This window comes from Lutra lutra, chromosome 6 (genome assembly GCF_902655055.1).
Source record: "Lutra lutra chromosome 6, mLutLut1.2, whole genome shotgun sequence".
Lineage (NCBI taxonomy): Eukaryota > Metazoa > Chordata > Mammalia > Carnivora > Mustelidae > Lutra > Lutra lutra.
This window is the reverse complement of record NC_062283.1, coordinates 75,245,756-75,273,446: the sequence shown is the minus strand read 5'-3', so window position 1 is coordinate 75,273,446 and position 27,691 is coordinate 75,245,756. Positions and strand designations below refer to the sequence as shown.

The 27,691-nt window shown below is 36.6% G+C and overlaps 1 protein-coding gene across 2 annotated transcripts in view; it reads right to left on the bottom strand.

Moving 5' to 3' along the window:
- CLVS2 (clavesin 2) overlaps positions 1–27,691 on the bottom strand; it is an 83,836-nt gene that overhangs the window by 4,733 nt on the left and 51,412 nt on the right. Inside the window, exons 4-7 of one of the 2 annotated variants that reach the window (XR_007128285.1) lie at positions 26,928–27,038; positions 20,430–20,650; positions 9,221–13,044; positions 7,824–9,010 (exon numbers count right to left, since the gene is read on the bottom strand). Coding sequence is in view for 1 of the 2 variants with exons in the window: in XM_047734903.1 (XP_047590859.1) it covers positions 12,957–13,044; positions 20,430–20,650; positions 26,928–27,038 (420 nt within the window). In the remaining variant the exon portion in view is untranslated. Of the gene's footprint in view, positions 1–7,823; positions 9,011–9,220; positions 13,045–20,429; positions 20,651–26,927; positions 27,039–27,691 lie in introns of those variants that run through there. The other variant, XM_047734903.1, reaches the window with a different exon arrangement.

Here is a 27,691-nt window from a genome sequence, read left to right as displayed (position 1 = left end):
ACATATTGTTTTAAAAGCTAAAAAAAAGCAGTTAAAAAGTCACATAAAATAATAGCAGCCAAGTAATTTCAAAGTCATCCTTTCCAAACTCAACAATAGCAATGCTGAAATAATCTCAAGTAAAATCTGATGCTGAGCCCATTTATTCCTTTTTAGTGAACTGACTTAAATATATTTATGCTTAGATTAGCCAATTTTCTAAGATCCACACATCTCTCCATTTTTTTAAGGATTTCAGAAAATCCAATCTGCTAAATACTCCAGCCCACAAAATTCCTATAGTAGGTCTTATGAGAACTGCACATCATAAATAAATAGAGTAGAGGAAACACCTGAACTGAGTCATGGGAAACTCTCCCAAACAGAACCACAGCTCTCCCATATATCTGAATGGTGGTTTGGGAGCCATTTTGGAAGTAACATCCTGTTCTACTTGCCTTAGTGCACTGACAAATGTAGAGAAGATGGTCAAGAGCTAAATGGAGTAGCTGGGTTGAGATGCTCCACATCCCACTTTCTTCTTGATATCAAGGAACACATGCTTCTAAACACTATAGTTGGTTTTATTAAATGACTATTTCATTTAGAGATAAGCTGATAAAGTTTAATCTTCCTGTAGAACTGGGTTTATCCTGAAGCTATTGATTGCTAAGATTCTGAAAGTTTGGGAATAGTGGATATGTATAGTTTGTATCTAATTTGAAGTCCCTGAGTGTTGCCCTCTTTGAATGAATAGATTTTATCTAATGTAATAATGGTAAAGAATCCCAAGAAATAGAGAAAATGAAACACGTTCATATGCAGGCAGAAGAGAGTTAAATAGAAAAAGGGTTAGGAGAACAAGGGGAAAGTTCTTAAAAGCAACAACAATATCACTGGACTGGTTGAGCCTTGGTTCTACCCTTAATTTTTTGTATGACTTCTAACAAGACAGACTATTTATAGGTCTCCCTTTATGTACTAACAAAATAAGCAATTTGGATTATTTAATATCTAAACAATCTTCCAGTAGTAGCATCTGTTATTCTCAAGGAATGTAAGAACAGAGGTAGTTTTTGTTTGAGGTAAGAGGGCCATACCTGAGGGATAATAATAAAATTTCTTTCTTTGTTTTTTTTTTTTTAACTGACGTGTTAATGATGATGTCAGTCTCCATTAATCACACATATTTATAATTAGTAAATATTCTCATAATTATTCCAAGTTAAAATATTTACAGTTTTTTGTTTAAGTCTTTACGTATACTGTTTGTTTTACTACTCTTGAGAAAAGTTTGTTAAAACATGTTTATGATGTCCATTAAATGACAAAAGAGTAATTGTGGCAAAATAAGGTTTAAAACACTTTGCTCTAGAAAAATGGTTTCAATTACCCTTTAGTAAATAAGTTGTGTAAAAATCACTGTTTTTTTTCTAAGATCAACTAAAATCTTCAGTATATAATCAATGAGGGAAATAAATTTATAGAGACTTCATAAACAGATAAGTTTCAAAAAGTAGGCCATCTAAAGGGTGTCTATACCTTCCTCCTTCTAGAATCAAGATGTTTTATTATGGCCATAATAAATTATGTTTTTTCTTCATAAATGTAATGAGTCAATTCTTGATGTTCTTAAATTTTTTTATAAAAGTCAGTATGTGAAATAACTCAGTTTTTCTGTGTATCGATTAACATGCCATCTAGTCTGCCCTAACACAGACATATTCCTTTAATGATTTTCTATATGAACAGAAATAAAGAAGCTCCACATTTCCTTAAGATGGAAATCATTTGCTGGGATTTTTTTTTCCCTATATTTCATAAGAGAAACTTTTATTTACTCATGGCTCCTCCTAGATGAATTATAATTAGTATTCGTGGTATATTCTAGTCTACCTATATTTTGAAGCTTTCCCCTGATGAGTTTCTCTAGGTATTTTATAATGTGACTTTGCTTTTTAAGAAGCAAAACTTCTCACTAAACTTCACATACCAGTAGGGAATAACCCTTTTAATACTACCTAAATTAGTACCTCTGGAACTACAATGGTCAGAGCTTCCTTTAACTGTGGTACATAGAATATACCCAAACCTGTCCAGGAAAACAATGGGTTTCTGGTTCTCTGTGGATAAAGGAAACTAACAGATTAAATGGAAAGATTAAATCATATAGTCTGTCAGAATTTGCTTATCTTTGGTTCCTCTTTGTCTTCTTTTCTGATGAAAATCAATGTTTGCTTTTCAACTTTAATGAGTCAGAGTGGTAAGGTATCTACCTGAAAAGGGACAAAATAGCAGAGAAGCCGGCACCTCTGGACCACCCTGAAAGGCAGATTGTGAGCTGCATTTCCCCTGAGGGTCAACAGCCCCAGCAACTACCCCCACACCCAGCAGAAAGGAAGGAACCAAAAACCCTAATAGTCATCCCCCAAATAGCACAGATATGAGAAGAGGATATTGCACTTTTCCATGAGAAGGAAGGGGCCAGGTATCAAAAATTAGCTCACACTGTGGATACAATCATTGCCCCATTTCATAGATGAGGAAACAGAGTGCCAGCAATAACACAAATTAAACTAGGCAAGTTTTCATCACATTGGAAACACCACATGACAGTACATAACTGCTTATCTGCTGTTTGTATGTCTTTTCCCTAGAATGTGACTTTCAGAACAGGGGCTTTGTTTTCCTGCCATATCCCTGGAACTTAGAACAGTATCTGGGGTGGAACAAGTGCTTAATAAATATTTGTTAATGTTGAAATGAAATAAACTGAAATCATCATTCAATCCACTCCATTGCTTCAAGGGATAAACTTTGTAACTGACACTGGCTTGTATGTTCATTCTGTCATTCTAGAAGTCAAGAAGTGACTTGATAGTGATTTGGAGTTACACCAGTTTTATCAAATATATTGGATCAAGTGTCAACAATAAATCAAAATAGCATTACAATATGCCCACACACATTTAAAAGCTGTTTGAAAGCATTATAAACTCCCAAATACTAACACCAATGTCATATCTCCATATTTTAATGACAAATTTATTCATAGCTATTTAATATGATATATTTTCCAAATTTACAGAAATTTAGTTTATGATAAAAAGATCGAAAGGGACATATGCACATTCACATTTCTGAATCCAAAATTTCATTTAGTAACATTTAGCAGAATTCCATTCATCCTCAGAGATCAAGAGAGGTATGAAATAACCTCGACATAAAGTGAAACATTAATACTATGGTTTTAAGAATATAATAGAGGACTTGTAAAATCTCTAAATCCATTTAAAAGTGGATAGAATTAATAAAATTTACCAATGAATATATTCCTAGGATTCAATCATAAAAATAATGCATTAAAAAAAAACACAATTTGGTAGAAGATGACACAAACTACAGTATCTTCCATGCACTCTGTGTGTGTGTGTGTGTGTACTTGAACTCTATTTCTGAAGTGATGCTACACACATTCTTGAAGACTGGGAAAAAAGGGTGTCACAGAGGCAAATGCCTTTGACTGTCCAGATGGCTAAAGATAAAAAAGTAAGAAACAGAAGAAAAGTCTACCTTTTTCCCAAGCATCGGCCATTTAGTTTCTTCTCTATAGAAGTTTTTCCAAATTACACATTAACCCTGACTGCCATATATTTGTGTAATTGGCAAGAAACATAATCTGCATTGATTACCAATATGCTACAGAATACCCATTATAAAGCCACTAAAAGACTGATTGTCTTCTGAAAACATTTTCAAACATCTATTCTTATTCTTCAGGTTACAGTTCCTTCTTCAATTTCACTTGGACGCCACACTTCTTTTCAATGTCTTCTTTATAGAAGACCTGGTCTGAGGTGGTAAAACCGGAAGCTTGAATTATTACAATGTAGAGAAAGGCACACAGGGTCGTGGAGGGAAGGAAATAACATAGGTTTGGTAAGAATGAGAAAATAAACTGCCAAGGATAAAAATCTAAGATATTTAGTTACTAAAATTATGATGAAGTCAGTCCAAATTGTAGGGGACAGAAATATGAAGATAGTCAAGGATAATGATGTGATTGTAAGGTTCAGAAAATAATAGTTACTATTGAAATGCAGAGAAGGGAAAGAACCAGTCAGGAAATACCAACAAGAGCAGTTCCTGTCATGTAGTATCAGAACTATAAACCTTCAAAGTAAAAAAATATACAAAGATATCAGACACACAACTCAACTGATAGGACTTCTCTTAAACCAACCAGACTAAATGGTTGTAATATATATTTCTAAGATCCTGGGAAGACTTTAGAAACACCAAAAAGCTTCATTTATATTCAGAGAAGAAGTGATCATAATTTCTCCCCCCACACTCCTTCTTTCTTCTTTCCAGCTAAGTTAACTATCTTGGCCTTTTCCCCTACTTTGGTTTCCAATATTGGAAGAATTATGGTCTTTCAACTTCTTCCAAATTTTAAATTGGAACTAACTAGGATAATCAACAAAGAAAAATTTACGATGGTTTTGAGCTCAAAATAGCTTTTTATCTGAGTTGTCTTGTAGTCTCTCCAAAAGTAAGGGTAAGCCATACATATTATAGATAAAAGGTCCAATGATCTTAGAGTAACTTCCAAAGACCGAGCTCAAACACTAATATAAAACTTGGGCCCTGGGGTGGACACCAGATTTGAGGGAGAATGGAACATAATTTTTGGTTCATGTTTCCATCATCATCAGAGGGGAAAATTTCTCCTTTGAAGATGAATAACAAAAAGATGTTTCTTATTAAGAAAAAAAAAACACTTCTTAAATGCATACTACTGGCTACTACATAACATAACATGGTGAAACTAATGAAGATCTTCATGAAATGTTTTTGGATTTGCTACTAAATTCCAGGCACTATTAAGGCACAAAATCCCTGCTTGTGTGTTCATATTCTATTAAGAAAAAGTGTAAAATAAACAAAAATATATGCTATGTGGGATATTAGAAGATGATAAAAGCTATGGGGAAGGAAAATAGTAGAAAAGGGAAGTGTGAAGAACCATAGGGCCATGTAATTTTAAGTATGAAAACTTAGAGCATTCTCTCTAAGAAGGTGACATTTTAACAAAGATGAAGGACATGGGGGAATGAACTATCTGGATATGGGGTGGGGGTTGGAAAGAGGAAGTAGGAACAAAAGTGCAAAGGTTCTGAGCTGGAAGGATGATTGGCAAACTCTTGGCACAGCAAGGATGACAATTTGGCAAGAGAATAGAGTAGAAGAAATATTCTTAAGAAATCTCTAAGAAAAGTCAAGTTCAGGGGTGAGAAGGTAGAACTTTAAAAGCAAGAAATTAAAGTATTTAACAATTACTTTTGCATGATACAGGTGAAAGCCCAACTCAGTCAGAAAATATGCTATTCTGCTCCGCTGGTGCTTACAGACTTCACTACCAACTCTCCTCAGTCTCCACTATAAGGACATTGATTTTTATTCTTGCAGGCTTTCAGAAGGGTGAAATGATCTGAGCTCACTCTTGCTAAAGTGTTAGAAATCCACTCTAGGGGCCAAGGGCAGAAGCAAAGAGATTAGTTTTCAGATTATTAAAATATTCTAGATGGAAAATGCTGAATTCTTGCAACAGGGTAATGATTTCATGGTTAGAGAAGTGGTCAGAGTGTGGATATTACATTTTTTTAAAAGATTTTATTTATTTATTTGACAGAGAGAGAGATCCCAAGTAGGCAGAGAGGCAGGCAGAGAGAGAGGGGGAAGCAGGCTCCCTGCTGAGCAGAGAACCTGATACGGGGCTCGATCCCAGGACTCTGGGATCATGACCTGAGCTGAAGGCAGTGGCTTAACCCACTGAGCCACCCAGGCACCCTGGATATTACATTTTGAAGGAGAGACTACAGTATGAGCTAGCTGATTTTAGATGTGGTTGAAAGAGAGAGAAAGACAGGAGAAAGAGGATGATTGAAAAGTTTTCAGCCCTGGAGCCTGGAAGGTTGAGTTGACACTTAGGGAGATGGAAAGGTTAAAGGAGAAGCAGGTTCAGGACAAAAGAAGAGAAGTTTGGTTTTTTTGTAAATGTTAAATGTGAGATGTTCATTAGACATCTACAGAGAAATGTTTAGACACATGATTTCAAAGGAAATATATTACTGGTCTTCTCCATGAATGGCAGATCCAAAAAATTTTTCATAATTTTCTAGCACTAGAATCTTATGTATTTTTGAAAAACTTTCAGGTAAAAATTTATAAATCAACAAGCAATCCTATGCAACTGAGTGAATTATGTTTATATGTATATAATGTCACATTTTTTCTTAAAAGACAACAGAGTGTTTGTGGTTTCTGTCTGATAATTTTGATTCCAGTTAGAAAAAAAGGGGGGGGGGAAGAAGAGAGCATAGTCATTTTTATTTTCAGAGAGAAGTGATACTCAGAGACAGGGTTTCTGATGTTATTGCTGTGTGAAGACAGGATACACATCAGATCCCTGACCATCGTGTCCTCATAGACTCTTTTTATTGGCCAAGTATTTAACTCTTGATAACAGAAACCCTTGACATTTTGAAGTCATGTTCTGCATGTACACTTTAGTGTACTTCAATACAACTTAATGCACTTTTTAGCGAGGAGTGAATTACATATCTCTGGCTTTTTATGCATGCTCTGGTTGCCCTAGGTTTACTCCCACTCAAGATGCTTCTTCAGTAGCTACTAGAAACATAGCCTCCTCCTGATATGGCTTCACAAAGAAGCTGCAATAATGATTCTTGATAACTTCAAAAGCTGATTACAGGGAAGTCATCTGCCTTCGAGCCAGAGAAAGTCATAAAATGTACCAAAGAGTGTTCTAGGTAAAAGTCTCTTTTCCCTCATTAGGGCACCTGGGTGGCTCAGTTGGTTAAATGACTGCCTTCAGCGCAGGTCACGATCCCAGGGTCCTGGGATCAAGTTCCGAATCGGGCTGCCTGCTCAGTGGAGAGCCTGCTTCTCCCTCCTCCTCTGCTCCTCCCCCTGCTTGTACGCTCCCTCTCTCTCTCTTTCTCTCTCTCTGCCAATTAAATAAATAAAATCTTTGGAAAAAAAAGTCTCTTTTCCCTCATTAGATAACTTTTCATCTACGGGTAGGTTAAATGAGGGAAACTCGCAGAAGATACAAATGTGTATTTATTGAGTGTTTTTTTCAAGTCAGGCTGAATAACTTTATTTTATATTTTGAAAAATGGGGTATTTTAATAGAATTTATTGAAATCAATGCTTTTTTATAATTTTGAATTTATGTCTAATGCCATAACTTTATTTTATTTTTTTTAATGCCACTCTTCACACAAAGAGCGAAATATTTACTGGTCATTCCCATTGCTGTATGCAACTTAAATGTTGATTTACTTCTTCATTCATACTATCCCTTGAAATCTTGTCTAAAAGTTATAGAATACTAAAAAATGACATTTTGATTGAATGAATTCTGTTTCTCCTTTAAGCTCCAAACATAGAAGTGTCAGAAAAATCTCAGATATTCTAATCTAAATAGCTAACTAAAATTTCTTTAAGAAATAGTTATTGTCCATTTTTAGATGACATTTTAGAAATTTACATTTCACAGGTGCAACAGATCCAATACTATCAAATTCAATGTTCACGGGGCGCCTGGGTGGCTCAGTGGATTAAGCCGCTGCTCAGGTCATGATCTCAGGGTCCTGGGATCCAGCCCCGCATCGGACTCTCTGCTCAGCAGGGAGCCTGCTTCCTCCTCTCTCTCTGCCTGCCTCTCTGCCTGCTTGTGATCTCTCTCTGTCAAATAAATAAAAATAAAAAAAATTTAAAAAAAAAATTCAATGTTCACCATATGCAAAATGAATGCTTTTTTAAAGCAGAAATGTATATTTATTCAAAAATTGTATTATACTAGTTATACCATTGTAATAAATAGCTCACTCAAATAGTAAACAGTGTGTTTATATCCTTATCAAGGACTTGTATAATTACCTTTTAGACATCTTGTTTTTTTTATGAACAGTTTTGAAAACAAAAACTATTTGGTTTTGGAATTTTATTTATCTTTTAAATAAGTTGAAAACTGAAAACTGGATTAGAACGAAGACAGTGCTTGAAATCTCTCTGTTGTATGTAAACCAGTTATCATCCACTGCAATTTTTTTAAATTATTGAGAATTGGTTCACTCTTAAAAGTTCCATTAACATTTATTTCGATTTTTCATCTAGGTCCCTCTCATTCACCACAAAAATAGTTTTGACAAAATAAATGATATTGATATCATTAAGGACACAGATATTTGTATTGAAACTTGAAACTAGTCCAATACTGACCAAACACCTTCTTCATTGTAACAATGTTCACTCTCTACTATAAAAGTGCATAATCTATACTTTTTTTTGTTTTAATTTCAACAGTATCATTTACATCCTCCATCTTTGAAAAATAGTACAATTTGGCTATTTCAATCCACAGAATTGCTCTTATACATTTTTTTTCCCCACAATCCAAAGGAATACATTTCCATACTCATCACAGAATAGACTTCCTAACAGTATCTCCATGTGTGGGGTTAACCTATGGATGTTTACCAAATCAAAATGTGAATTTGTGAAAAATTATGTCTCTAAGCCATGAAGATCATGATATAATAATGTTTCAAAGTCAAGCGTCCTTTTGTATTCTTACTTGTCACCTTTCAAATAGTAGGTAGTGCTAAATAGTTCCAATCGCATATTGAAAATCAGTTTTTCAACTAAAACAAAGAAAAAACAAATCCTTTTTACTACTGAAGATAATTATACATCCTGAATAATTAACCAATCTTCTACTTTTGTGCCAAATATATTTTATACAACTTGCTGATTCTTACATGATCTAATGGCCTCATAAATTTAAAATGTACCACTATTTTTAGGCCATATAGCTATATAGCATATTTAAATGGAATATATGCCTATGAGCTTTTTGATGATACTATATCTAAAAAATTCAAATATCATGCCAGAGCTCTGCTTCTTTTATTTTATGTGTTGAAAATCATTCTAAAAACTCCTCATGGTTGGGTGCCTGGGTGGCTCAGTGGGTTAAGCCGCTGCCTTCGGCTCAGGTCATGATCTCAGAGTCCTGGGATCGAGTCCCGCATCGGGCTCTCTGCTCAGCAGGGAGCCTGCTTCCTCCTGTCTCTCTGCCTGCCTCTCTGCCTGCTTGTGATCTCTCTCTGTCAAATAAATAAATAAAATCTTTAAAAAAAAAAAAAACCTCCTCATGGTTGATGGCAACTTTTCAAGTAACCATTAATAAATACACACGAAATAATCAAAAAAGGTATTAACCAGACCAGTTAGACATTTAGATAAAGCAATGGAAGTGTACGTAGCCTCACAGCAGGTTTTCTTGTTATAATTTCTCTCAAGGACCACAGACATATCCATAAACCTTTAGGTTGTTTGGAGAAGGAAAGGAAGTTGGTTTCTGGAGATACAATGCCATGGCTCTAAGGATTTTTTTTTTTTGTGAGTGATGAACATGCTCCCCAAGGCCTAAAACAATGCTCCATTTTCTTGATGCATTAAAGGGACCTCTGATCCCTCAGGAATATTACAGAAACTTCAAATGCTTAATTTAACAATGTGACCTAGTTAACAATATTAAAGAGAACCTAGCTCCTTGGCTCCCCTGCTTAGGAATGTATGAATTTTCAGTCCTGTAAAATAAACAAGCATTTTATGGGAAAAGACTTAAGGAATGTCTGCCTACACTATGCAAACTACTACTGAAATAAAAGAAGTCATGCATGCCCACTTCAAAAACTTCCTTGCAAAGACTTGTATATTGTTCTAGTGTAACGTCAGATTTGCAAATAATGTCTTCAAATTATGGTATTGAACTGATGCAATAAGGACTTAAAGCTGTCTGGGAATGTTCAAAGTTTCACACTTATGATTTAGATGCGTGTATTTACTTATAAGAGAAGACTACAAATAGAATCCATATTCTAGTATCACTGCTTTATCTCATTTTTAAAGAGGCACTTCTTCCTATTTCTTAGAGTGTATTTTCACGATAATCTCTTTCTTTGAAGGTATCAGGCAAAAATGTGTGCAAATATCACTGACCATAAAAGGAAAGTGATTTATTTTTAAACCAGCTTTGGAAGCAGCTGCCCCTGAAACAATGGAAGAAAGAAAGGGTATAAGAAAGAGCTGGTGGAACAGGCAGGGTGAGAGAAGCAGGAATGACTGGTCCGTTCCAAATCAAATGTGGTAATCCTTTTAACAAGACAGCTACGAAGGAAAGCATAGATTTCAAAATAGACAAATTCATTAGGGCAAACAGCCATGTGTGCACGCATATGCATGCACAAAACAGAGAGAGAGGGCACTATCACAATTAAAATGACATATAGTGGTGCTTATTTACTAAGTTATGTGACAACAGACATAGCTACGTAACAGGAAATACTAGCGGAAAATATCCCTAAATGCTGCTAGTTAGCTGATTCTGGAAGGTAAATGTATAAAGTTGATCAAATATCCCTTGACTAAGCAGGTCCAAAAACATTCCTGGACAATGAGTTTACTCACAGATTGAATTAGATAAAGCAATTTCAAAAGGCATCGTTGTTGTAATTTGTTCATTCATTTAAAAATATTCTACACAATGCAGCCAATTCTCAATTGCTCATTTGAAGAAGAGCAGACACATAGCAACGGGATGTAAAATTTCCAAATGCTGGGTAAGGGAGATGATGGGAATCATAATTAGACAGGTATACACGTACAATATGCCCTTCTGGTTATTTTTGTACCTTACGACACTACCCTTCTGAGAGGGGAAAGGAGCTGACTATGCTAGTTGACATCTGAAGCTGGTAGAATTCTAAAAATTGGCAATAAACAATGTATATCAAGAGAAACACAGGAGAATGAAAAGTTGACCATCTTTCTGTACTTGGTTTCTATTTTATCCTAATACATTATATTGCCTAACACTTGCTTCTATCATATATAAAGTCCAAGACTATAAAATGTATGTCAGGTAGGCCAAATATAAGAATCCTGTGGTTAGGGTACTTACAAAGATAAGAGTTGCTGTGGCTTTTTATCTCCAATTCATTCTGATCTCTATAATATTTGTGGGTAGAGCAGAGGGCCTGACACTTGTTATTCTTCCAGATTTGATTTAAGGTTGGCATTTTTAAGGTATAATTTAATCCTATTACTTACATATGTTTATGTATTTTTACCAACACTGGATAGTCCATTCGTGATACCGCAAGTTGATGTACTGATCTTGATTTTAAGATTTTTGGTATAGAACTGTAAGTGGAATTTTTGAAGCTTTTGGCTAAAAAGTATATAAAGGCTGCTACATGCCTTTATTTCTGTTGGTTTCCAACAGTTCCTTGAGATATTTTTCTTTCAAAAGAATATTTCAGTGGTAAATTTTCAATCTCAAAAATTAGCACTCTGAAAAGGTGGTAAAAATCTTGCTTTTTCACACTGGAATTTGAAATTTAAAGTAAGATTTTTAAAATGTTCTATAATTGTAGAATTTTTATGAAATAAAAACTAACATAAGGATTCCACATCTAGATTTAAACTATAATATGCTATCTCAGATTCCCTCAGATGCTTTCATTATGTCTTATGGATGCAGTATGTTCTTTCAATCTTTTCTGAAAAGAAAATCTGTACTTATAGGACCATTAAGATAATTAACTTGAATTTGAGAGAAATTATATTACTCTTGGTCACCTGGTACTGCCTACATTATGTTGAGAACTGTTGTTTTGTGAAGGAAAAATATATTGCACTAAAATGGCACAGACTCAAGATTGCATTACAAATCAAATTAGAATTCCCTTAAAACAGGTTCACTGAAAGTCTGTTTCAGTATACCTCATTTTCATTAACTTTAGTGGAAGCAGTTTTCCAGAGTTAGTATCTCATGTAATCACTTATAATCTCTAAGACCATTGAATATGTATGATTTATTTTATAAGCCTGTCACATCAAGGATTTATTAGAGCTCAATAAAAATATATATGTGCATGTGAATATATATATATATATTTCCAACCAGTGCACAAGAATTAGAAATTAGCCCCTTATCTGTACATGGCAACTTTTATGTCCAAAGTTAGTTGTCAAAACACTATTCACGTATGAATTCTCTTTATCTTTGTTGAAGAGATTTTTAGGGAAAATGTCCTTAAAGTACATCAGACATGGATACAATAGGATCTCAAATAAAAGACACACTGTGAAGACAGCAATTTAAAAAAAATCCACTCGTTTTCAGAATTCCACATCTTAATTTGGGAAACATATCTTCACAAGACTCCAGAAATTAAACAACATAGAAAAGTTCAAGTGTTTAGTTTACCAGCTCCTCTGCCATTCCTTGTCTCCAAAATTCAAGGCCAGTGATAGTCACTAGGACACATTTTCTGTGAAATGAAAATCACTAGACAGGAAATCACTAGACATTTATCATACTAATTTCCTAGAATCATCTAGTTACCTGTGTCCATTAAAAGTACATTGGAATATGACAGTTTCAGAGAAAAACATTGTAACAATCACTATGAGAGCTGAAATATGGCTTCATAGGAAACAGGGCTACATTTAATTAGCTTCCATTGTATATGTGTCTTTTCTGTTTTTTGTTATAGTTCATATCACTGGCATGGACTCATGAGCCAATCTTTTCCAATTTCAGTTACTACCAAAGTTTACAAACTTGACGTGAAGATTACAGTATATTTACAAAGAACTTGGCACTTACAGAATAAATTATTGACTTTTTTCTTTAACTCCAGACCAGGGTACCCATGGTTCAAGCGAATGGGAAAGCCCAATGCCTTATTTTATATTATGCTACATTAACATGAATAAATAAGTTTCCAGCTGGTCATTCCTCCATAGTGCTGTCCCTGTTGCTGAAAACAAGTACCTTCCATTCCTAATCCATGGGGAGTGCAGAGAAGTTATCAGTCCAGGGAGAGCAAAGGCTGCATGTTTTCTTCCTCATTTTTATCCATGCGTTTTAATACTGTAGGATCCACTACTGATTGGGATCTGGAAATGATAAGGCCAATGTCAGTGGGTTATTACCAAATAATCACGTTCCCTTTTCTGCCTTTTCTCCATTATTATTTCTCTCACAGATGAGGATTATCTTCCCTTCAACAAGAGATTTATGAACTGAGAATGCTGCATGTTTAGGGAGGGATATATTTACAGTGGGTTTTTTATCAGAGGGAGCAAACAATCCCCTTTGAGCTCTAAATAGAGTAACGAGCAGGAAAGTTTTCTAAATGAACCATAATAGGCTTAAGTTCTCCTCTTCACAACTGATCAAGAGTCTCTTCTTTGAAAGTGAGAATTTATAGTATAGGACAGATGGATGATGATAGAACATGTCCAAGTGGGAAATTATTACAGTGAAACCACTTCTCTAAGAAATGAAATAGAAATGATAGGAGTCTTGATTCCTGTCTTAAAGAACTCTATGATATGAGGCTGGTTAAGCCAGGACTCTTGATTTTGGCTCAGGTCATGATTGCAGGGTGATGAGATATAGCCCTGTTCTGGGTTTCATGCTGGGTATAGAGCCTGCTTGAGATTCTCTCTCTTTCTCTCTCTCTCTCCCTTGCCCTCTGCCCTCCCCCAGCTTGCATGCAACCTCTATCTCTCTCAAATAAATAAATAAATAAATCTTTAAAAAAAAAACTCAGTGAAACAAATTCAACATGAATGTGCATTTTTTTTAGCCATCATTTTTTTTTTTAAGATTTTATTTATTTATTTGACAGAGAGATCACAAGCAGGCAAAGAGGCAGGCAGAGAGAGAGGAGGAAGCAGGCTCCCTGCTGAGCAGAGAGCCCGATGCGGGGCTCGATCCCAGGACTCTGAGATCATGACCTGAGCCGAAGGCAGCGGCATAACCCACAGAGCCACCCAGGCGCCCCTAGCCATCATTTTTTATTTCTAATGACCACATTAGAAAAAAAAATCAAAGTTTGAGAGTTTTTGTTAAATTTCCCACTAGAACACCTGAATAAAGTCAGTTTTACTGTGGAAAATTTCAGGGAATGATTTAAGACCTTTAAAAAAAAAAAAAAAAACCCTCTTATATAGGCAGAGAAACTTTCTGATTAGGAGAACAAATAATTTGAACTCCTTACACCCACTTTTGATAGTAGGTAGGAATTATATCTCAATTCATCATTAGAAAACAACATGAAACTGGGAAGGAGGAAAGTCAATGAAACATGCTACTGTTATGGCAGGAAACTGCTTTCTTAATAGCTATGGCATTAAAGAAGCAGCTGCCCTTTTAAAATTCTCCTCAGTAATGAATTTTCCCCCTGCTGCTGCATTCCAGCCAATTGGCTATTGCTGTGGCAATATGCCTCTTAGCAAACCTCATTAACTCTCAAAAAGAAAGACTATAAGCTAAAATACAACTGCACATGCTAATGAAAAAGAACAGCAATGGAACTAATTATCAAAGCAAAAATAATTATAGGATTAACTGATTAATTGACTCATTCATTTAAATAAACTTAAATTTGATTCCAAAGAGCGAACAAAAAGGAAGGTGAGGGCATTAAAACAAGAATGTTTTATTTCCTAAGTCATTTTCATTATTTTGTCTCAATAATAGGTTATATATGTCTATATCAGAAAGGAGAGCAACTAAAGTTGAATTAGCAGATGCGTGAGAGCGAGTGAGAGAGAGAAGGAGAGGGAGGAGGGGAAGAAGAGTAGGAGGAATAAAAGATTTTGTATCACTTTTAAATGCAATAATAATTTATCTTAGGAAAAATCCTTTATCTCATGAATAAAACACATTTTAACACAGTGGACAATTGTACAAAACACTTAGGAATTAGAGCTTTACCACAATTTTACTTAGGTTCAACTAAAATGAATTATTTCCCAAGAAAAATCTGTGCTAAATCACAAAAAATGTTCATTGAATGTTCTGTACTGAAATATTAACTTGACAACTGGTACCCACTCAACTACAAGTTCCATGAGTGGGACTTCCTCAGTTTTTCTCCTTACGGTGAACACAACATGTATTACAGAGTCTGTTACACACCGAATCTCAATATCTCAATTCTATCCAAGAAACAGTTTCCAATATTGAAAGAAGTTTGGTGTTAAGCATTTAAAACTAAGAGTAATAAAGATAAAGCAAATTATCTTTTTTTTTTTTAAAGATTTTGTTTATTTATTGGGATACAGAGAAAGAGCTAGAGAGCACCCAGTGGGGGAGAAGGAGAAGCAGGCTCCTCGCAGACCAGGGAGCCTGATGTGGGGCTCAACCCCACCTGAACAGAAGGCAGATGCTTAACCAACTGCACAACCCAGGTGCCCCCAAAAAAGAAATTCTTAATAGAAAACGGGTTTTAAAATTCTCACAAAGTTAGATTTATTCTGTAAATGTTGATGCGTTTCCTAATAATATCAATCAGTACACACGAAAGCTCTTCAGACAGCACAAAGAACAGAATTTAGGCATTGGTCGTAAGGTTCTATTAAAACATATATCATGCACACACATGGGCACACACACCCACACACAATCTTATGTTCCTTGACTATTAAAAAAAAAATGATTAGAGGGTATGGTGATTTTAATGAAACATTTTAAATTATAGTGCACTATCAACCTGCGACTAAATTCCTAGTTTGCTTTTCTCATGCATGACCAGTATCAGAATTGTTGGATGATGAATACTGGCTCCATATGTAGAATAATTCCTCAATAAAACAAGCCAGGCAGAAATGATTTCTGATTAAGATTTTATTTTATTTTTTTTAGTATTTAATTGTCCCAGATGTACTGTTATTTTAGTCCAGATTTTTTTTTCTGTCTTATCCAAAACAACAGGGCTATTTGTGGAGGACCACAACTTGTCAGTGCATTGTTCTGTTTCCACTGCAACAAAAGGAGTTGTTTATCATTAACTCATAGCGTATCTCAGCGGTCTCCACATAGCCTCTGCTGTCTTTGCAATGAATAACTTGTATTTTTTTTTCATGGAATCCAATCACTTAAGTTAATTATTCAGATATCATTTTTTCATTTATTGTGCATCCACAATATGGCACTATACCTTCGTGTTTAAGAGGATAGATTTTGGACAGAAGGAGATTCCTATTCCAGTTCTGTTATTTGCTAGCAGTTTGACCGAGAGGAAGCTATTTAAACTTCCTAGATTTTATTCTTTTAACTACAAGATGGAGAAAAATAACCTACATCATACAGATGTACTGAGGATCAAATTCAATAATGCATGCATAAACTGCAGCACAGATTCTGGCAGATAGCAAATATTAGCACTTAGGGAGATGACTTATGGAATCATGTGGCCTGTTTTCAGATATTGGCAGCGTTACTTTGCAGCTATGTCCCAGGTGGAAGATACTTACCCTCTCTGTATCTGGGTCTCCTCACTAATGAAAGGGGAATAGCACTGCCTGATTAATTGTTTACAGAAGCAAAGAAGTCAATATATACAAAACATGAGATGGAATTTGACATGTAGTAACAATAGATGTTGAATATTATTCAATAAACTCAGAGTTCATATTACAATAGCAATGTTAATATCTATATAATGTTAATATCTAATATAATAGCTGCTAACTGCAACTGTTATGTGCCTATCCCAGGCACTACCCTAGGTAGTAGAGACAGAAGGTAAAAGATGTTCCCCTAGTATAAGGCCCCCACAATCTACTGAACTTTGTTTCTTTTCATGTGACCATGCTATTCCTCCACAAATCGACCCAGGAAAACAAACCCTTCTTCCCACACACCTACTTAATTCTGAAGGAGGAAATATCTACAAGTCTCTGGTGAAGGAATGATTTTTCTCCCTCTCAATCTAATGATATTACAAAACTGGGGGGGGGTGGGTAATGGAGGAGAGGAGAGCAAGGGGAAAATTAGGAATAATTCTCTCCCATCCTTGATGGGGAACTGGCACTCCCTGACACACAGAAGATGAGAATTGAATGAAATAACTTTCTTAAGCTCATTCTTCACAAGTTTTCAGACAGAACCTGAAAAGCTTCATATGATACAAAATGTACACCAAACAAAGGATGTCTGAAATTCTAATCAATCTACGTCAGAAGCAAGAAACTCCGGGTTGGGGAGGTCAGCGTGCTGTGAGCCAAGTCTGCAGAGGACAGAATGGCCTAATTAATTGGAGAAGAAAATCAGGATCCAAAAAGACTTCAAAAGGTGGACAGACTGAGCCAAATCTAACAAGATGGTTTTAATCAATTATAATTATCTGCTTGAAAGAAAAAGCTAAACACAAAAAGAGAATTATGAGGGTACGGATCTATAAGTAAAGAACCTTCTAGTGCTAGGGAGCTCAGTATGAGTCAGCAATGTGCTTTGGCTGCCTGAACCTCAGCAACAGAGTCAACAGAAACGAAAGGAAGCCAACGTGGGTGAGGGGATGGGGGTGGGGAGGCCGCAAAGCTAGGGTTCTGGAACTTAGATGCAAGTAGTGATAGCATCAGATGTCACCTATTCAAGTTGTTCTCACTTAAAAGGGGCCACTGACAGACACCAGAGTGCTCCTTCATTCACTCCACTGGTCCCCAGTGGGCACCCTCTGTGTTTTAGGCTCTACTCCAGGTGCTGGAGATTCAGAGAATGGGATAGACAAAGTCACTGAAGTCTTCATGAAGCCTCAATATGGGGAGGGGACCATATTCATAAAATGAATCATTTGGCAGGCAGAAAATAAAGGAAGCGACTGATAGGGAGAGACAAGAATGAGGAGGAAGTAGAGTTGATTAAGACCTAGTGGTTGATAAAGACCTAACCACTCTCTCAGGGAGGTGACTTTGGATTGGGAGATGCAGGAAAAGAGCACCATGCAGTAGGGACAAGTGGAAAGGCTTTTAGAGAGGAATAAGCTGGAGAGGAAGGCTGCAAGAGCAGAAGGAAGGAGATTGTGGCTGAAAGACAGAGAGGAAAGAGAGGGTGGGATACACTTAGAGGAGGGGCGGGATCAGATCATAGAGCACTTTGGAAGCCATGTTACAGAATTGATTTCATTCACTGTATAACCAGCAGTCATTAAAAAATTTAAAGCAGAGAAGGGAAATGATCTGACTAAAATTTAAGAGATGTTTTAGATTGCCATATGGGTACTAAGTTGGAGCCAGGGGAGCAGGGTAAGGGTAGAGGCCAAGACACCAGGTAAGAAGTTTGGGAGGAGGGCAGACATGTAGACTGCAGGTGATAGGATACACCCAGGATGTGGAAGATGCGGAAAGACATGTGCTCTGTGGAAAGGACCGTGTTAGCGAACAAGTCGCAGAAGTGGTTGAAGGAAATGAGCATTGAGCATTGTTTGCTGGTAAAGGCAAAGATCAGGGATCACCTATGACAGCTGTTTCCAAATCCTTATGTAGCTTAGTTCCAGGGTGACAGCTTTACATTGTGCTGTCTCAGAGGGTAGACAAGGAAGGTTTACTCTATACCTCATTGATTGGAACCCGGGTCCACTAATTATAGACTATGTGACTTTGAGGATACAACATCTGTTTAACAGGGTTGCTGTGAGGATAAAATAAATTAATGTTACCAAAAAATACGTAGACAGGGCCAGAGACTCATGATAAGTACATAGTAAATGACAGATTGTAACAACAATTAGGATTATTATTTTTATTAGAAGAAAGTTATTCTGGGGCACCTGGGAGGCTCAGTCGGTTAAGCATCTACTTTTGGCTCAGGTTATTATCACAGAATCCTAAAATCAAGCTCCACACTGGGCTCCCTTCTTGTTAGGAAGCCTGCTTCTTCCTCTGCCCCTCCCTTTGCTTTCTCTCTCTTTCAAATAAATAAATAAAAATCTCAAGAAAAAAAAAAAAGGAAGGAAGGAAGCTATTTTTAGGCAACTGTCTTTTAAATATTTTTTTTTTAGAAAACTTTTTTGAGAAGTTGATGAAATATATTCTTTTCCTCCAGAAAAATGCGCAAAATACCTACACCTGCACACACATACACATACAATTTTTAATATAAATTTTAGCACTTAGCAGACTCCTCTGAGAGCCCATCCATGGACTGACTTGATAGGGGAGCATAGAACTCACAGTAAGAAGCCCTGTTTAAAGAGAAAGGAGTTGAGAAGCCCAGACTTGGCTTACACATAAGCTTGTTGATTCGTGGAGAAATTAAAGCAGGAGATGTCTCCAGCCTTTCCTTTCTCTCCAAGGCATCATGGAGCAGCCTGGGGAGAGGAGAACATCACACACACCAACAACAGTAGCAGCAACAGCATCGGCAGCACAAGAAGGCCTGCCTCTAAGGACAGTGGTGGCCCTGCATGAACATAAGTATGACCAAAGGACCATAGGTTTTCATCAGAGAAAGATACAAGACAGTGTGAGGGATGATAGGGGTGATGCCTGGATTTTCCCTGGTGTAGGTGAAAAGAGACTTATAGGGAGTGTTCTTATATTTCTGTGGTGGGAAATGAACAGAGAAATAATATTCATTGCTATTATCCAAGTGAACTCTAGGTTGCTGTGGCCTGGGGGAGCCTGAGAATTAGATATCTTTTGGTTCGCTACAGAAGGCAAACTCAGAGGCAGTCAGGCATTTGGGCATGTTCAGCAACTCCCCCATCCTCCATCGCCACTGAGCTATGGCTGGATATGTATATATTCACAGGGAATCCAAAGCACCTAGGGAAGTATCCATTACAGAGCATGTGTTCAATAAACGTGCATTGACTAAAAGAAAACAGGCATAAAAATACCATGAGAGTCAAAGCGAGGAATCAGAATCTCACTCAAAAATGAACTTTATAAAGAGTAAAGCTGTAAGAAAATAGACTGTTTTGCCCCAGGAATGGCTAGACCTTTAAATCAGAAATAGGGCAGAGATACTGGAAGAGAATATATGTTTTAAATAAATAGGACTGAGATACTTGAAGAGAATATATGTTTTAAATGTACTGTTTGAAGTGTGTGTGTGTGTGTGTGTGTGTGTGTGTGTGTGTGTGTGTGTTTGCTATGGATCCCTTTCTTCAAATAAAATTTTATACAAAAGTCTAGTAAATTGCTTAGATAGAAGAGTTGTTCTCATTGTGGAGATGGGCACTGTCCTCAACCCACCTCCTGGACCTAAGGTACTCCTCCAGAACTCTAAAGGTACAGTTTGAAAATCCACTAGATTTGGTGACCCCTAACAGCTTTGCCAGATTGTCTCTGAACATGGAACAAAGCTGAGTTGACATTGCCTTGAATGACTTTATCTTTGGCTCAAAATTCCTAGATGTCTAATCATGGGGACATAAAAGGATTTAAAAATCCCACTGATTATATACTGCCCAAGAGTACTCCCCTGGAGTTCACTTGGGGCATCCCCACACTGACTACAGCCCACTTCCCAGCCACCTCCATCATACCTCTTCATGGACTTGGGGGAGAGTTCCTTTTCCACTTCCTTCATGGGCATGCTGTAGGAGTCTACATTGTATTCACTGTCATCATCATACTCGTGGTCTAGCAGTGTTCTTGCCCATGTTCCCATGTCATAAGGGGGTAGCATTCCTCCAAACTCAGAAGGCAGGATCTCAGGATGAATTAGTTGGTGTAGACTGTTCAGGTTGTTACCATGCAAAAATATCTACAAATGCAAGAAGGGGAGAGGAGAAACACACAGGAGAATAAATACCATCCAAATGCTAGGAGGAGGAAGTGAGGCTAGGAACAGCAAAAACAAGATTTTTCCATGTCTGTTAAAATATTTAAGCCCTTCATCCATCTGTGAAACAGACAGGGATGGTACTGTTATCCTAATATGTCATATAAAAATCCTGAGGCGTAGGAATCTTAGGTAGTTCCTAGAAAGTCAGATAGTGGTTGGGTTAAAAAGCTGGAAACTGAAATTTGGTTTCCTACTTTATAGTGAAGACATGAGCAGAATCTAATGGGCATGTTGATCTGTACATCATCTTGACGTTAGTTATGCAAAGCTAACGATGTGCATGATGAATGCTGTTAAAATAGACCGTTCTCATAAGGGACTCATCAACTGTAGAGCCCATCCAAGTTATTAAGCCCAAAAGCTGTTATCAGTATGGCTTTCTCTTTTATCATCAATAAAAATAAGAATACTGTAACCACTAAATTACTGCTTTGTAATTCAAAATGTTTGATGTAAATAAAAGCAAATTAGCATTATCATAATGTAAGGTTGAGTGAAGGTTTAGATCCCAAAGGACTTACATTCTATAATGCTGCCAGCATCTTCTCTACTAGAGGTTTCCATGCTTATTGTTTAAATAAAAATGGAATAATAAAGTGAAAATGTAAAGCTATATGTATACATTAATTATTGGTATTACCTAGAGCTTTTTTTTGAAACTAAAAAATCATTGGGACACCTGGGTGGCTCAGTTGGTTGACTGTCAGACTCTTGGTTTTGGTTCAGGTTGTGATCTCATGGTCATGTGATCAAGTCCCACATCAGGCTCCTCACTCAGTGTGGAGTCTGCTTGGCATTCACCCTCTCAATCTCCCTCTGCCATTCCCCCAGCTCTCTCTCTCTCATAAATAATCTTTAAACTGAAAAATTATTCAAGGTACATATTCAAGATTTGTTTCTCCATAAATCTTACCTCTTTTCTCTTCTTTCATTTCAATCTCAAAACTGTAGATCATCTTCCCTGAAAAAGCACTTGTATCATCTCATATAATTTATATAATATTTAAGGATTATAGTTCATAAGTCACTTAGAAATAGTCAGTTATAGTTTCTAAGTGACTCATACTTGAAGTTTATGATGAACAGGCTAACATAATTATCTTTGCTTTCTGTCATTTCAGAGTCCACTGAAATAAATATATAGGACAACAAAGAAAAACTAGTCTACAACACCCAACAAAGTAATAGGGACCGGAATTATAAATCAACAAGTAATTTCAACAGATTATGGACTACTAAAAACAGATGACAGCAGGTCAATGGCCACAATAGGCAGAGTAAACAGCTACCTGAAATATTTGATATGGAGCCTACAGAGGTGGAAGATGCTGTCTGCTCCAAAGCACATTAGGTTAATTGCAAACTTTACAAGTCCCTGCTCCTCTTTGCATTGCACAAGAGCCCCCCTGCCACACACACACACACACACACACACACACACAGGTTCTTCTCATAAGAAATCAAAATAATTTGGGGGGGTAGTTAAGTTCTAACAACTGAAACTCTTGTTTTATTAGTTATACAACTTAATTTCATTAGATGTGTTTCTTCATGTCAGAAACCTCTTCAAGTCATGCATGAGTTATCATAATAAATCCTTAGAGATTTATCCTAGCACACTACTTCCTCTCTCCTTGCTAACATTCTGCTACATCCTCCCTCAACATCACTTTCAGCTTTGGCCTTATTTCCTCTCTCACTGAAAAAATAGGGCAACCAGATGAGACCCACCCACCAGCATCTGTGTCTGTATACTGTGCCTCTGCTCTTAGTTCAGTGGAAAGATAAATTCTACAAAGGCCAACCTCTCCACCTGTGTCCTAGAAGCCATCCTCTCTCCTACTCAGTTATATTGCTCAAGCAAAATTCTCTGCTGTCTCTCTCATATCATCAAATTTCCTCTGTCTGGGGGATCTTTCCCATCAGAGAAAACTTGCCAATCCCTCTCCTCCCATCCCCCCTCAAACAGACGCACAAAACCTCTCTTGACCAGACTTCTACTTCCAGTTATTATACTATTTCTCTCCTTCCGTTTATTACAAAACTCATCAAAAGAGTAGTTTCACTGTCCAAATACTCTAGTCCTATTTTTCAGGAATCCAGTCTAAACTAGGCCTTGCTTTCCAGTAGAGCATGAAGATAGTTCTTGTCAGGCTCTTTCTCATTGCTAAATTCAGTGTCCAATTCTCAGCCCTTATTTTTCTTGAACTCTCAGCAGCATTGGATATAAATGACTCTTGTCATTGCAACATTTATTCCCAGCATCTCTTGATTTTCTCCTACTTTGACAGATGCTTCTTTTCAGTCTCTTTTGCTGATTATTCTTCATCACCCCAACATCTTAATGTCACAGAGCTCCAGACTTCAGTTCTTGGATTTATTCTCTTCTCTAAGTGTACTTACTCCTTGGTGATCTCATTCTGTCTAGGGCCCTAAATATTGTTCACACACCGAAAATTTATATACTGCATCTAGACCATTCCTTCGAACTTCATATTGCTATTTCCACTCTCTACTTGACATCTCCATTTAAGAGGTCAATGGCCATCTCAAACTTACTATATCCAAAGCTGAGCTACAACTTTCTTCCCAAAAATCAACTCTTCCCTGTTTTCAATATCAGTTAGTGGTAGGACTGCTTCTGGTTTCTCAGGCTAAAATCTTCAATTCATCCTTAATTCCTCTCTAAGTTGTCAGTAAATCCTTTTGATTCTTCATTCAAAATATATCATGAATCTGAACATCTGACCAGTTCCACCCCTATAACCCTAAGTCATGCTACCATCATCCTACAAACTGTATTACTGCACTAACCTTCTAATTGCTCTTCCCACTTCCACTCTTGCCACCTACATTCTGTTTTCAACACAGCAGCCAGAATGACCATGTCACAATGTTAGTCAGATCATGTCATTCTGCTCACAATTCCCCACTGGCTTCTCCTTTCTCTTAGAGTAAATCCTATAAGGTCTTCCATAAACTTCTTTGAACACATCTACTACTTCCTCCCTGCTGAAACACAACATGCACACATTTGTCTCAGGACATTTACAGAGGATGTTTCTTCTGTCTGATGATTTTTGCCTTTAATTATTCCCACGGCTTATCTTCCCATATCTTGTAAGATTTTCATTTATTAAAGTTTTGCTGTTTTTTTCTCCTTACATTTTTTTTCTCTTTCACCATTTCATGAAAGAAGTCTTGCCCATGTGGTCTCCCTTGCCTCAGAGTACCTTACTATTCTAAGATTTAGGCTAAATAATACTTTCATTTTATTTCTCTATACTGTGCCATTAAAGAGATTATGGTAGGTCACCTGAGTGGAAGGGAGAAAAGAGAAATACATTTGGGAATGAGAGAGTCCACCATATTGAGGAACAGATAGAAAGTTGCACCAATCAGTGAGGAAGCCTGTTTCCTGTCAGCTCTTGGGAGTGACAAGACCACAACCCTGGAATAACTGAAGAGTGCATGGAGGTTGAAGCCTAGGCATTGGGTTCCAGCTTTAGTGAAGATGCTATTTTCCTTTTTCACAGACAACTCAGGAGCAGAAGGAGACCTTAATTCAAGGAACTAATACTGACTTGAATAGTGAGGATGTCAGAAGCAGCCATCCTGGATGGAAAGTGTCGTTCCACATGAAAGGTTCTAGAGGGGAGCCTAGATGGCTCAGGTCATGGTCCTGGAGTCTTGGGATTGAGTCCTGCATGGGGCTCCCTGCTCAGCAGGAAGCCTGCTTCTCCCTCTGACCCTCTCCCCTCTCATGCTCTCTCTCCCATTCTCTCTCAAATAAATAAACAAAATCTTAAAAAAAAAAAAAAAAAGAAAGAAGGAAAGAAAGATTCTAGATATTGATGAGAATTTGAGAAAGGATTCCTCTACCACCTAGGGTTACTATTCCCATCAGTCCAATATGGTAGAGACTCAAAGATTTCATTTAATTAAAAAAGAAAAAGAAGAAGAAGAAGAACCAGGTGTTTCCTTTTTGTGACAAAAGATGCACAATTATTCCTTAGGTTTTTCTTTACCAGTTTTTTAGAGCACAGATCTGTAGCATCTAAAGTATAGAATGTTTGAGTAATATTATGATGCTGAATCACTTGGAGTACCTGTAAAGAAATATAATAGCTTTGTACTTTATATTGATTATATGTAAGTAGAAATCAAAAGTGTTTTAACCTATAACTATTTTCTCTTATGAAGATTTACAAGTCATATAGTTTTAATTAAAATGGCAAAGCTCAGATACCTCACTTCCATCTAGAATAATGCTATTCATGAATTTTTCTAGGCATTGTCAAAATTATCTGATTCAATCAAATAACCCCAAACCTGGAGCTTGGGGTTAGACTTGATCCTCCTTAGTCTTTTTCAACAGAGCAGTACACTGTGCTCAGAACAAGTCACCCCTGTATTCAGTCTTTCAAGTATTTCTCACTTCACTTTGACTGAAAGCCCAGACCCTTGCAATGGAATACAAAACCCCCTATGATCTGGCCCACCATATTCCCTTCTATCCCATCATCTACTACCCTCATCAGTAGCTCATTCTGCAAGCTTTCTGTGCCTTCTTGCTGTTTGCCAAGTATACCAGACATGTTTCTACCTGAGGACCTTCGTCTTTGCTATGCCCTCTGTCTGAAACTGTCTTCCCCCCAAATCCACATTTTCAGCTCTACTACCTCCTAGCTGTGATTTAGAGCAATTTGCTTAACCTTTTGTGCCTCATTTTCCCATCTATAGGAGAAAAATAACAATGCTTCCCCTAGAGCCTTCCTTGTAAGGAGTAAATGAGTTACCATATGTAAAGTACTTAGAACAGCATGTGGCATAGAGTGACTACTACAGAAGCATTCACCAGTATAATATGTACTAAAAGCCTCAGCAGGTGTTTTGGATCACCTGATCACCTCTTCATAAAACAGAGTTTGAAAGTGTTATTTGTGAAGCAAATCATTACATTTTTCTGAAGTCTAACATGTAAATTGATATGATTCTCACCAGCAGAAACAATTCCTGATATAAACTGTAATTATTTACAGAAGCCTTCCTCCTATACTACGGAACATTTCAACAAATTCATATTCAGAAGACCTTTGGCTCAGTGTTTGATACAAACACATACTTAACAATTATTTCTCCTCTATGCTCACAATGAGGTTTCTAGAACAGGCTCAGAAACACCTGAAGTGCCTTCTCATTCATTGAGAAACAAAAAATTACCTTCAGTACACATTTACATAAAGTATATTTTATTTTGGAACTAATCATTTGAAAATTGGTCACAGCACAGTGGTAAAAATAGCACTAAATCTGGAGATATTTGGATTCATATATTAGCTCTACAACTCTACAGTTCTGTAAATGAGGAAGCAAGTTACTTAGCCATCTACAGACTTAGTTTTCCCAGCTCTGAAATAGGAGCTCAGGCTTCCTACATTTACTCTTCCCAACCTTTTGGATAAAATGAAATAAGGGGTATTAAAATCCATCTTAAAACCTATATTATTAATCATAATGATAAATGTGCTCAGCATTTACCATGTACCATGCACTGTGCTAAGTACTTTATATAAATTGTCTTATTCACAGAAAAAAATGATTATTTTGTTGTAGGTACTTTGAATATCCTCATTGTTAGATGAAAATCAGTCTTGGAACTCAAGTAACTTACCATTTAAAGAAATGTTAATATTTCTACATATCAGCATTCTTTCTGAAATGTGTGAGTGATCATGACAATCACTATAAAGTTACATTAGAGATTACAAAATTCACTATACTCAATGTGATACATATTTTGAAATAACTAACATTCATACATCAGCTTATAAAGTTACAACTTTTCTCTAGGTCTCACTTAAAATTAAGTATACTAATAATCTAGAAACATGACACAATTATTATTATCTTTTTTACTTTTAAACCTACGCTTTAATATCTCATGAATGTACTGAAATGTTCTCCCAATTTGTGGGAGAGTAGAGAAGCAGACTTTTAAATATTTCTTTCATATATACAGTGATCAGAATTAATCATAAGGTCTTCGAAAATTTTTAAATGTCTTATATGTTGAATATTTATATACAATATAGAGGCACATGTGACCACAGCCAATATCACGTACATGTTATACAGCATAATTCATTGAATGTGGGAGGAGAAAGAATATATAAACAAAGAAACAAACAAATACCCTTTTCCGAGTCTTCTCCTTTAGGAAAGGCCGGATCACGGTGTACAAGGCATGGATATACCACGGCTGATTGACAAAATGAATTCCTCCAAATCGTGCTGGGAAGCTATCCTAAAGAGACACGGAGTGGGGAGAAAATCAACACATGCTTTAGTATATTGAAAAGGCTTAAGGAAGGTCATATGGTATATAAATTTGTTATTCCGCATGCTTAAATGAGATGATTTGTACAGTTAAAATAAATTAGAAAGAAGGAAGAATCTTACTGCATGAAACACTGTAACTTTCAGACCTAAACTGAAGCAATATGTAATAGAGCAAATCCTTCTCCAGCAGTTTGTTGATAAGAACTTCAACATTTTTAAGAAGTGCCATAATTTAAGCCTACAAACTGTTAACAGTCATTATAGGCCAAGAAACAGAAATAAAAGACATTAGGGATTTGTCAAATACTGAATTTACATTAGGTAAGTGTTTCATTTAAATTATTTCTGTTCTAAAGTGTATTTAAATTAAAATATTTTTTAAAATTTCACTATAGTTATCTACGATGTGAGCACTGTCATATATCAAAACTCACTTCAGGGAGGCCTGGGTGGCTCAGGTGGTTAAGCATCTGCCTTCAGCTCAGGTTATGAGTTCCAGATTCTGGGATTGAGTCCCATGTTGGGCTCCCGGCTCTGTGAGGAGTCTGCTTCCCCCTCTCATTCTGCCTTTCCCCCTGCTCATGCTCTCTCTCAGTCTTTCTCTCTCTCAAAATGGAT